The sequence below is a fragment of the Rhincodon typus genome, chromosome 21 (assembly GCF_021869965.1).
Source record: "Rhincodon typus isolate 14 chromosome 21, sRhiTyp1.1, whole genome shotgun sequence".
NCBI classification, from domain to species: Eukaryota; Metazoa; Chordata; class Chondrichthyes; order Orectolobiformes; family Rhincodontidae; genus Rhincodon; species Rhincodon typus.
Genome location: NC_063352.1, coordinates 29,633,514 through 29,645,621, shown reverse-complemented (window position 1 = coordinate 29,645,621; position 12,108 = coordinate 29,633,514). Strand labels below are relative to the sequence as shown.

Genomic DNA, 12,108 nt, shown 5'->3' with positions numbered 1-12,108 from the left:
CCAGGCCCACAGCAATGTGGTTGACACTTAACTGCCGTCTGGGCAATTAGGGATGGACAGTAATTGTTGGTCTAGCTAGCATCACCCTCATCCTGTGAATGAATGAAAGAAAATTGTAATTAACACAATCTAAATAAAAATAACGATACCATTCTGATTCTTCTCTAAATTCAAGGGTTCACACATTTTTAAGTTAGAGTTTGAGGATAGGTTAAATAATTTAAATGTCTTAACCCTTGAGCCTGCTGTACCATTGAATTAGATCATGATTGATCTGATTACTCCACATTCTGGTTCAATTTTGATCTCCCTGCTTTAAGAAAGATGTTGTTAAACTTGAAAGGGTTCAGAAAAGATTTACAAGGATATTGCCAAGATTGGAGGCTGAACAAGCTGGGGCTTTTTTTTCCTGTAGTGTCAGAGGCTGACCTTAGAGGTATATGAAATCATGAGGGGCATGGATAGGGTGAATAGCCTAAGGTCTTTTTCTCAGGTTGGGGGAGTCCAAAACTAGAGGGCATAGGTTTAAGGTGAGAGGAGAAAGACTCAAAAGCGACCTGAGGGCAACTTTTTCTCACGGAGGGTGGTGCATGTATGGAGCTACCTGCCAGAGGAGGTGGTGGAGCGAGGTATAATTACATCTGGATGGGTACATGAATAGGAAGGGTTTAGAGGGATATGGGCCAAATACTGGTAAATGGGATTAGATCAGTTTACAATATCTGATCGGCATGGAAGAGTTGGACCGAATGGTCTGTTTCTGCACTGTACAACAATGACTCTGTAACTGTCTTGGATAAGTTCAGCTTAACCTCTTTGCTCTTGTACTCCAAGTGCCAATTAATAAAGGTAGACAAACAGAAGGCTGGAAGAACAAAGCAAGCCAAGCAGCATCTGGGGGAAAGGAGAAGTCAACGTTTTGGGCATTACCTTTCTTTAGTCCTGAAGAGGGGTGATGCCTGAAATGTTGACTTCTCCTTTCCTTCAGATACTGCCTGGCTTGATGTGTTCTTCCAACTTCCCGTTTGTCTACCTTGGATGCCATCATCTGCAGTTGCTTTGTCTCTCGCTAATTAATAAAGTTACTGCTTTATTAACTGCTGTCTCTATCATAGAATCTCAATGGTGCATAAAGCAGCCATTCACCCCATTGACTCTGTGCTGACCCTCTGAAGAGCATTCCACTCAGACCCAACTTCCACCCCTATCCCTGTAACCCTGCATTTACCATGTCTAACTCACCTATCCTGCGCAGTCCTAGACACTACAGGGCAAATTACTATGGCCAATCCCTCTAACCTGCACATCTTTCGACTTTGGGAGGAAACTGGAGTGCCCGGAAGAAATCCACGCAGACCTGGGGTGAACGTGCAGACTCCACACAGCCAGTCACCCGTGGCTGGAATCAAACCTGGGTCCTTGGTGCTGTAAGGCAGCAGTGCTAACCGCTGAGCCCTGCCACCTTCAATGGTCTATGTCCATGCACACCCCGGGTCCCCCTGCTTCTGCAATCCTTTACATATTTAACCCTATTTTGTATTGTCTGTTCATATTTTTCCTACCAAGATGCATCATCTCCCACTTTTTGTGTTAAGTTTCATCTGCAAACTATCTGTCCACTTCACCAACATGTCACTATCTATTTGGAGTTCTATATTTGTCCTCCTCACAGTTAACAATGTTTCTAAATTTCTATCATCTGCAAACTTTGAAATATTCCCTTGCACACCAAGATTTCAATCATTAATATTTCTGCAAATGCAAAGGTCCCAATGCCAATCCCTGGAAATTCGACTTCCAACAGTGTTTTCTCATCAACCCTGTAGAAAACTCTACAAAGTTAATCTAACCCAATTTTCTCCTTTAGGAATCCATTCCTAAAGAATCTGCCTTTTTCCACGTGACTACTAATTCTCTCCCAAATAATTGTTTCTAGAAGCTTGCTTACCACTGAAGCTAAACAAACGGGTCTGTAATTGCTGGTCATACCATTGAGGCATTTTTTTTTTGCAGCGGCATAATCTCTGCTATTCTCCACTCTGCTGAATGTGGGGAATACTGGAGGTTTATGACCAGTACAGCTTTCATCATCATGCTGTTCAATATGCTTGGGTGCATCTCAAATGTTTTTAGTGCCTTGTCAACTTTAAGTATCAATAGCTTATCCAGTATTTCCTCCCTTTTAATTTTGAACTTTTTTTTTGTTGAAGAGCTGCCTCCTCTGTCAGTACAAGCATAGCTAACTTCTACCTCCTTGGTAAAGACAGGTGCAAAGTACTAATTTAACACCTAAGCCATTCTTCTTGCATCTATATATAAATCCCATTTTTTTTTGGTTCCGATTCTCTTCCTTTTGCCATCCTTCTGCTATTGACATGCCTATAGAAGACTTTGGGGTTCCCTTTTATGTTGGTCACCAGTCTTTTCTTGTATCTCCCTTTGCTTCTCAAAAATGTTTTTTTTTTCCTCCTCCCCCGTGTATCTTCCTGTTTGGTTCTCAATTTTTTTTCTACCTGACATAAGTACACTTTTTTTCTTCTTTTAATTTCTATCTCCTTTCTTGCCTAGGGAGATCTGGATTTCTTTGTCTTCTCTTTTTCAAAAGATTACACTCTGACTGTACTCAGTCAATCTCCTCTTTGCAAAAAACCTTTTTTTGTTCCAGTCTGTCAGGCCCAGCTCCATTCTTGCCCAATTGAAGTTGGGTCTCCTTATTTAGTTGATTTTTCCTGATTGCTTATTGTCCTTTTCTATCATCATCATTAAAAACTGACATGCAGTACTCCACGTTAAGCTTATCATTACCCTGTGAAATTATAGACCTTTACTTATATATTCCAGTCTTGTTACAAAAACTAACATGTCAGTTGCCTTCCTAACTGTTTTCTGTATCTCTGTGTTAACTTTGAATTTTCATTCATGAGCACACTCTGATTCCTCTGAATCAAAACATTTCTACCCCGTTAGATCTCATATTTTCAAAGAGGGTCTGAGTCACAGGTGGATTCAAGTAACCTTTATGATTTACAGCTTCAGTTACAACATAGCAAAAAGGCACACAAAAAACTTCAGAATGTCTTAAGTTATATCGTTCAAACTTAGATTGCACATGCCACCCCTCTCCCCATCCGCTTTGATTAAGATTGGTCGGCAGTGCCAAGTTATCCCTCTGTAATTGGCTCTCTGGTACGGCATCTTATACAATTTTAAGCTTGCCTCAACAAAACGACAGAGATGGACAGGTTTGTGGTCTACCGTCAGTCCTTCATGATGTTTTCCAAACCCTTATCTCCCTTCTTGAGGCTTTTCACAATGGATACTGTATTCAAGTAACATTTGTCAGTTGCACAGTGTTAACTGCCAATTAACTAGATACTTGCCTATCACATCAGGAACCTTGTAAATTCTTCATTACAGAAATTACAAAAGAATGTTGAATTTTGATCAGTTAGATCAAAATTATGTGGTTACACCCAATGTTAGAATTCTTTAGCTAACAAGTTGTATCTTAATGTCTTCATTCAATCCACATTCCAATGTCTGCTAATCTGTGTATTTGTTCTTCTCTGTAGTGATAAGGGAGTTGCTTTTGCTGTCTGAACCTGGTTTGAATCTTTTCCTTAAATACTTTTAGTGCTATAACTAATTTTGAATCTATATCTATAATTATTGCTTAAACTAATTAGTGTGAGATGTTCTTATCTATGTCTTGTGCGTCAGCTGCAACCTTGAGTTGCTATTGTTATCAAATGTGAAATGTTATTATCCATGTCTTTACAGAGCTGCTATTGTTCTACTTGTGAAAACTACACTAATCAAATGCCATTTCTGAAGAAGGGTCCCAACCCGAAACATCAACTTTCCTGCTCCTCTGATGCTGCCTGGCCTGCTGTGTTCCTCCAGCCCAACACTCTTATCTCTGACTCCAGCATCTGCAGTTCTTACTATCTCTTAATCAATTGTTAAATGTTATTATCTATGTCTTATGCACATTTAGCAACCTTGAGTAAATGTTACTGTCAGCCCTGTTCTGCTGCATTAGCCATGGGCAACCGTTGGCCATTTTGTGCTGTTCAGTTATGGGCAGCCCTAACACACATCCTTACCAAAGTGGATGCCCTCCTATGCCACAAAGAAAAACAAAAGAACTGTGAATGCTGGCAATCAGAAACAAAAATCAGAAATTTCCAGAAAAACTCAGCAGGTCTGGCAGCATCTGTGGAGAGAAAGCAGAGTTAAAGTTTTGGGTCCGATGACCCTTGTTCAGGCCCCTCAAGCCTGGTCTGCCATTCAAAACTATCATGTTCACTTTCCTGCCCTTTCTGCATAACCCTTGACTCTCCTACTGATCAAGAATCTATCTATCTCAGCCTTAAATATACACAAGGACTCTGCCCCTTAGCTCCCTGTGGCAAGGATTTCCAAAGACACTCAAAATTCCTCCTCCCCTCAGTCTTAAATTGGTACCCCTTTATTCAAAGCCTATGCCATCTTGTCCTAGTCTCTCCCCTGAGGGGAAACATCCTCTCAGCATCTACCCTGTCAAGCCCCTTAAGAATCCTGTATGTTTCAACAAGATCACTTCTCATTCTTCTAAATTCCGGTAAGTAGACTCCTAACCTGTTTGTTTAGCTTTGGCTTGTAAGAACATCCCACCGTGCCAGGGATCGTCCTAGTAAACCTTCTTTCACCTGCCTCCATGAAATGATATATTTCCTCTATTAAAGGGACCAAAACTATTCACAGTACTCCAACTGTGATCTCACCAGTAGCTTGTATTGCAGCAGTAGAACTTCCTTACTCTTATACTCCAATCCTGTTGAATTAGGGCCTAATATTCCATTCTCCTTCCTGATTACCTGCTGCACCTGAATGCTAGCTTTCTGTGTTTCATGCGGAAGTAGCCCCAAGTCCCTTCTTCATGAGGTTATTAAGTTTTATCATAATATTTCTTTCAATCAATGTTAATCACAAGTGTACTTTTTATTTCCACTAAATTATTAACCATAGTTTAAACCTTGCCTTTTTTTAAACACTTAATTTGGTTGTGGAATAATGGTAATGATGAAGGAAATTCTTGTAAACCAACATGAAACAATTCTGCGTGGTGTCCTTCCAGGATTTATATCTCAATCAACATTGTTTACATGATTATCTATTCATTTTATAACATTGTTGGTTTTGGTTTCAAGAGTGCGCAAAATGGTTGTTGTTTCCTACATACAATGGTGATTTGAACATTAATGTTGATTTGTCATATTTTTTATTTAGAGTAGCCATGAACTCACTGAGCAGTGGCTTACAGGAGCACGAGGTTTTATGGAGTGTGGGAGACTAATTAATGGATATACTTTTGCAATGACATGATATCTATAATTAAATCTGTACTAAAACTTCAATTCATTATTAGGTTTTTAACCCCAAGTGTAAGATTGACCTTTTTTCTTCCCCCTCATGATCTCCTGATGTGGAAAATCACATAAGAATTACAAAACTAAAATGACAAAGATTGACTTTCCACACTAAATAAAGAAAACATGATAATGAACAGGCTAGCAGTCCTCGTCCTGTCTTTTTGCCCCTAAATGTGTTCTATTCCATGTTCATGATTTTTAAAGTGATAATGGAAATTTCTGGAAGGACTCAAATCCAGCTGCATTTATGGAGACAGAAACAGAGTTAAAAGATTATTGTAACCTAAGGTATTATCAGGATAGTATTTTGTTTTTTTTTATGGATTTTAATTTTGTGATTCAATCTTGTCAGGTGCTTTCCTCTAAATGTTTATATTTTTCACATATCTGAGAAAGTGAATATTTCACTGAGTTTGACTTTGTAGCTGTCCCTTTGATCAGATGGAAGCAAGGTTTTTGGAATAAAGAGCCACCTTTCAAGTGATCACAAACTAGATTTTGGCAGTTACTGCTCTTCACATAAAAATATGTACCTAACCCTAAATATTGTTTCAGATTCCAAAACCTACCTGTGGCTGGATAGATTAGTCCATTGTAGCATTTGGAAAGTAAAAGAAGTCACTACAAAATTCATGTTTCTTTAACAAAAGTGCTGCAATTTTCGATAATGCAGTTTGTCATTTTGGTGAGCCCCAAATCCAACCCAGCCAGAAGTGAGATTTAACCTTATACCTTTGGCGCCAATTTGAACCATACCAGCCATACAAATAACTGTTCCAAGGAATTTGAATTACTGTGGAAGCATACACTTTTGCATGCATGTTGCAATCTGCCACTTTGCATAGTGATGTTCAAGGCTCTAACTTAATTCCATCACATGGCTGACCAGGAATCTGTCCTGTTTTTACTGCTTGCCATTAGTGTATGTTGGAAAGATTTACCAGTTGATACCAAAGCTGGTCGGCGGTGTTGTGTATGTATCTTCCTCGGCCATGAAGTCCTTGACTAGGACTTAAACCTAGACCTTCTGGCTCAGAAGCGGAGATATTACCACTGTGTCATTAGACCTCCTTGTTGGAGCTAAAGTAGTAAAATAATATTCTCATTCTTTCCTTCATTACAGCTCCAGTGAACATTTTTTATATATATGTGTGTATATTTTAATTTTTTAGTTAAAAATATAACATTCCTCAAGATTTGAGATCTTAACTAAGAAACCAATTGAAATCTTGTTATTCATATTAATTGTGTGATGTGTTTTGAAACAATACATGCTGTTTATTTAAAGTAATGCCTGAAACCTTGATTTGATTTGATTTGATTGTAGTCATGTGTACCTAAGTACAGTGAAAAGCTTTGTTTTGTGAGCAGCGTAAGCAAATCATAGCAAAAAAGGACATATGACGTGCCTGAAAACTGTTGATGCTTGATAAAGACCTGTTAGAGGGCTGTATATTTTAGCTGCTGATTTGGAGTATGTTTTTTTATTCCTTTCAAAGGGTGGGTATTTTCCTGAACATGTTAAATGCATGACCAGTTTAAGATGGCTGAAACTGAACAGGACAGGACTCTGCTACTTACCAGAGGAATTAGCTTCTCTTCATAAACTGGTAAATTATCTATTTGGATTTTCTATTTGACTTATGATTCGAATACAGTGTGTATCAGTATTCTTTATAAATGGTTTTTTCCTTTCGGTCACAGTCCCAAGCAATATCTTCTTTGAGGGCTAATATCAATACTGGTTTTCCATGTCTAACTGCAATTTGAGGTACAATATGATTCTTCACCATGAGTTCTCAATTGAGTCAAGGTGCAGGAGGTGGTTATCAAGTGGACAAGACAGAAAACTGAGCAATGCATTAAGTAACTACATTTTCATTGGATCCTTTCAAGTGCCGTATGGAAGCTAGGACATCCTTGTATTGTGATAACATTGCCTTGACATCTGCTGTAAAAGTAGAAGAGACTACAGTGGACTACAGCTTGGTCAATATTTTGCAGCTGCTTGAGATTATCGATGAAAGGATGTTGATTGTAATTAAATCCTAATCCGCGATGCTGCGGTTATCAATTCTCGTTAAACTAGCCAGCTCAGAAGAAAAGATTTTGACGTACTGCAGTTGACCTGGTAAACCAGAGGGGAAATTTAGTCAGGGTTTCTGCTTATTATCAAAAACAACAAATGGTGGAGATCACAGCAGGTCAGGCAATATCCATGGATGAAGAGTCATCCAGACTGGAAACATGAAGTTGCTCTCTCTCTCCATGGATGCTGCCTGATCTGTGATCTCCAGCACTTGTTGTTTTCAGTACAGATTCCAGTATCTGCAGTAATTTGCCCCGACATTTTTATTACTATTTTGTCAGCATTCTATGTTAAACTATTTATTTTGGGACAGGATCAAGCTCTGGGTGATGTTCCTCATGACTTGCTAACCTTCTGACTTTGTGTCAATATTCATATTTGAAGAAAGGAAGTATTTGTATTCATGAAATTCCAATTGCACAAAGTTTTCATCAGAATATGTTAACAACTTTGGAGGAAGTTGTTCCTATTGTTAAATCTTTGACACATACTGGGCAGAAAATTAGGTTCTAATTATTACGGTGAAAGGTTTTTTTCAATATTTGAACTTAAGAGTTTGATCTCAAACTCTAAGTTGCTGGAAAAGCCCAGCAGGTCAGTTCTGAGGAAGGGTCACCAGACCCGAAATGTTAACTTTTTTTTTCTTCACAAATGCTGCCAGATCCACTGAGCTTTTCCAGCAACTTTGTTTTTGTTCCTGATTTACAGCATCCGCAGTTCTTTCGGTTTGTGAGAGTTTGAGATTCTGTTTTACGGGGAGTGACACTATGTTTTTAAAACTGTCCCATTATCTGTGTTAATTTTATGTATGCATTATAAATTATATAAATGTATACATGATTTATTGTGCTAAACTTAAATTTGTTTGCATTTGATTGCAGGAACATTTGTCAGTAAGTCACAATAGCCTGACGACACTTCATGGGGAGCTCTCTAGCCTGCCGTGCCTGCGGGTGAGTAATTAATAAAACAGAGAATTGTAGAAATGACTGTGGGAACTCTAATTATAACAATTGCATTGCTAATGAGCTGCAAAATCATTAAAAGAAATAAAAAATTTTGAAAACATTGTCTTAATAGTGGATAACTCCATCTCATTTTCTGTTCTTGACCTAATTACTAAACCTGTTTGCCTATTCTTCAATGTGCTCATAGCAGAATTTTACTTCCGGTGTGCTAGATTTTTATGCTTCATCTTGTTATAATACTGAAGTTTTATGGTCATAAATGTATGATTGTCATTTAGAGGGACACACATCATAAAGTTCATGAAAGAAACTGGAATTCAACTGGCGTTCAAAGTATGCTCTGAATTTATGAAATGTTGAAGGCTCCATACTTTTTTAGTCGATTGGCTTGATTGTACCGAAAATGTTTTCCCACATTACACAATTTCAACTCCCAGATAATGTACTCTGTGATCTCCGCAGGCCATTGTCGCACGAGCTAATAACCTGAAGAATTCTGGTGTTCCTGATGACATTTTCCAGTTGGATGATCTCTCTGTGTTGGTATGTTGACTGAAGAGGTTTGTTATAGACCAGTTATTGTGTGCATTGTTAGATGAAGCTTATTTTGGCTAAATACAAACCATCTGAACATTAGAACATAAGAACTAGGATTAGGAGTAGGACGTCTGGCCCCTCGAGCCTGCCCCACCATTCAAAAAGATCATGGCTGATCTTTTGGAGACTCGGCTCCACTTACCCGCCCGCTCACCATAACCCTTAATTCCTTTACTGTTCAAAAATTTATCTAGCCTTGCCTTAAAAACATTCAGCGAGGTAGCTTCAACCACTTCACCGGGCAGGGAATTCCACAGATTCACAACCCTTTGGGTGAAGAAGTTCCTGCTGACCTCCGTCCTACATCTGCTTCCCTTTATTTTGAGGCTATGCCCCCTAGTCCTAGTTTCACCTGCTAGCGGAAACAACCTCCCTGCCTCCACCTTATCTGTCCCCTTCATAATCTTGTATGTTTCTATAAGATCTCTCCTCATTCTTCTGAATTCCAATAAGTATAATCCCAGTCTACTCAGTCTCTCCTCATAATCCAACCCTCTCAACTCTGGAATCAACCAAGTGAATCTCCTCTGCACCCCCTCCAGTGCTAGTATATCTCTCTTCTCAAGTAAGGAGACCAAAACTGCACACAGTACTCCAGGTGTGGCCTCACCAGGACCCTATACAGCCGCAGCATAGCCTGCCTGTTTTTAAACTCCATCCCTCTAGCAATGACAGAATTCCATTTGCCTTTTTAATGACCTGCTGTACCTGCAATCCTACTTTTAGCAATTCATGCACAAGGACACCCAAGTCCCTCTGCATAGCAGTGTGCTGCAATTTTTTACCATTTAAAACCTAGTCCATTTTTCTGTTATTCCTACCAAAATGGATGACCTCACACTTATCAACATTGTACTCCATCTGCCAGACCTTTGCCCACTCACTTAGACTATCCATATCCCTCTGCAGACTTTCAGTGTGTTCTGCACACTTTACTCTACCACTCATCTTAGTGTCATCTGCAAATTTTGACTCACCACACTTAGTCCCCAACTCCAAATCATCTATATAAATTGTAAACAATTGCGGTCCCAACACTGATCCCTGAGGCACACCACTAGCCACTGACCACCAATCAGAAAAACACCCATTTACCCCTACTCTTTGTTTTCTACTAGTCAACCAATCCTCTATCCATGCCAATACGTTACCTGTAATACTGTGCAACGTTATCTTGTATAGCATCCTTTGGTGTGGCACCTTGTCAAATCCCTTCTGGAAATCCAGATACACCACATCCACAAGTTCCCCGTTGTCCACCATGCAAGTAATGTCCTCAAAGAATTCCACCAAATTAGTTAAACATGATCTACTCTTCATGAACCCATGCTGGGTGTTCCCATTGGGACAAGTTATATCCAGGTGTATTGCTATCTCTTCCTTAATGATAGATTCAAGCATTTTCCCCATTCCTGAAGTTAAGCTAACTGGCCTATAGTTACCTGCTTTTTGTCTACTTCCTTTTTTAAACAGTGGCGTCACATTGGCTGTTTTCCAATATGCGGGAGCCACTGCAGAGTCCAGTGAATTTTGGTAAATAATTGCTCGTGCATTTGCTGTTTTCCCCCATCACCTCTTTTAGTACCCTGGGATGCATCTCATTAGGGCCAGGAGACTTGTCCACCTTAAGCCCCATTAGCTTGCCCAGCACTGTCGCCTTAGTGATAATGATAGTGTCTAGGTCCTCACCTGCTATAACCTTCTTGCCATCAGTTTTCGGCATGTTATTTGTGTCTTCCATTGTGAAGACCAACACAAAATAACTGTTTAATGCCTCGGCTATTTCCTCATTCCCAGTTATTAAATTGGCCTTCTCATCCTGTAAAGGACCAATGTTTACTCTTTTACGATTTACATATTTATAGAAACTTTTGCTGCCTGTTTTTATATTCTGAGCTAGTTTACTCTCATAATCTATCTTACTTTTCTTTATAACTTTTTTCTTGTGGCTTTCTGTTGGCCTTTAAAGATTTCCCAGTGTACTAGTTTCCCACTACTCTTTGCTTTTTTGTATGTTTTTTTTTTTCAATCTGATACTTTCCTTTATTTCCTTAGTCAGCCATGGATGTCTATCTCTTTTCCTACAGTTCTTCCTTATCACTGGAATATACTTCTGCTGAGCACTGTGAAAAATCGTTTTGAAAGTCCTCCACTGTTCCTCAATTGACCCACCATAAAGTTTTTGCTCTCATTCTACCTTAGCTAACTCCTCCCTCATCGCATCACAGTCTCCTTTGTTTAAGCACAGGACATTGGTAGTGGATTTAACCTTCTCACGCTCCATCTGCATTTTAAATTCGACCATACTGTGATTGCTCCTTCCGAGAGGATTCCTAACTGTGAGATCATTAATTATTCCTGCCTCATTACACAGGACTAGATCTAGGATAGCTTGCTCCCTCATAGGTTCCATTACATATTGTTCAAGGGAATTATCGCAGATACGTTCTATGAACCCCTCATCAAGGCTGCCATGACCGACCTGGTTTGACCAATCGATATATAGATTAAAATCCCCATGATAATTGCTGTACCATTTTTACATGCATTAGCTATTTCTATGTTTATTGCCCGCCCCACCACGATGTCATTATTTGGCGGCCTCTTGACCACACCTATCAGTGACTTCTTCTCCCTGCTATTCCTAATTTCCACCCAAATGGATTCAATCTTTTGTTCCGTACAGCCTGTATCATCTCTCACTACCGCCCTGATATCATCCTTAAAAATCAGAGCAGCAACACCATCTCCCTTACCTTCCTGTCTGTCCTTCCGAACAGTTTGATACCCCTGGATATTTAACTCCCAGCCAAGACCATCCTGCAACCATGTCTCTGTAATGGCCACTAAATCATACCCATTTGCCATGATTTGCGCCGCCAACTCATCCATCTTGTTCTGTATGCTCCGAGCATTCAGATAAAGTGCCATTAGGCCAGTTTTTGCACCTTCTTTTTGAATTCTGTCAGCTCCATTACTAACAGCTCTTGACTTCTTCCTTTTAACTTTTTTTTTTTCCAAATTTTCAATGGAGTTGAAG

The 12,108-nt window shown here is 39.4% G+C and overlaps 1 protein-coding gene across 2 annotated transcripts in view; it reads left to right on the top strand.

The window, feature by feature from the left end:
• flii (FLII actin remodeling protein) overlaps nucleotides 1-12,108 on the top strand; it is a 68,282-nt gene that overhangs the window by 1,679 nt on the left and 54,495 nt on the right. For both annotated transcript variants that reach the window (XM_048609303.1, XM_048609302.1), the window contains exons 2-4: nucleotides 6,914-7,024; nucleotides 8,385-8,456; nucleotides 8,934-9,014. In XM_048609303.1, the coding sequence (XP_048465260.1) occupies nucleotides 6,944-7,024; nucleotides 8,385-8,456; nucleotides 8,934-9,014 (234 nt within the window). In that variant the 5' untranslated portion in view covers nucleotides 6,914-6,943. The remainder of the gene's footprint in view (nucleotides 1-6,913; nucleotides 7,025-8,384; nucleotides 8,457-8,933; nucleotides 9,015-12,108) is intronic.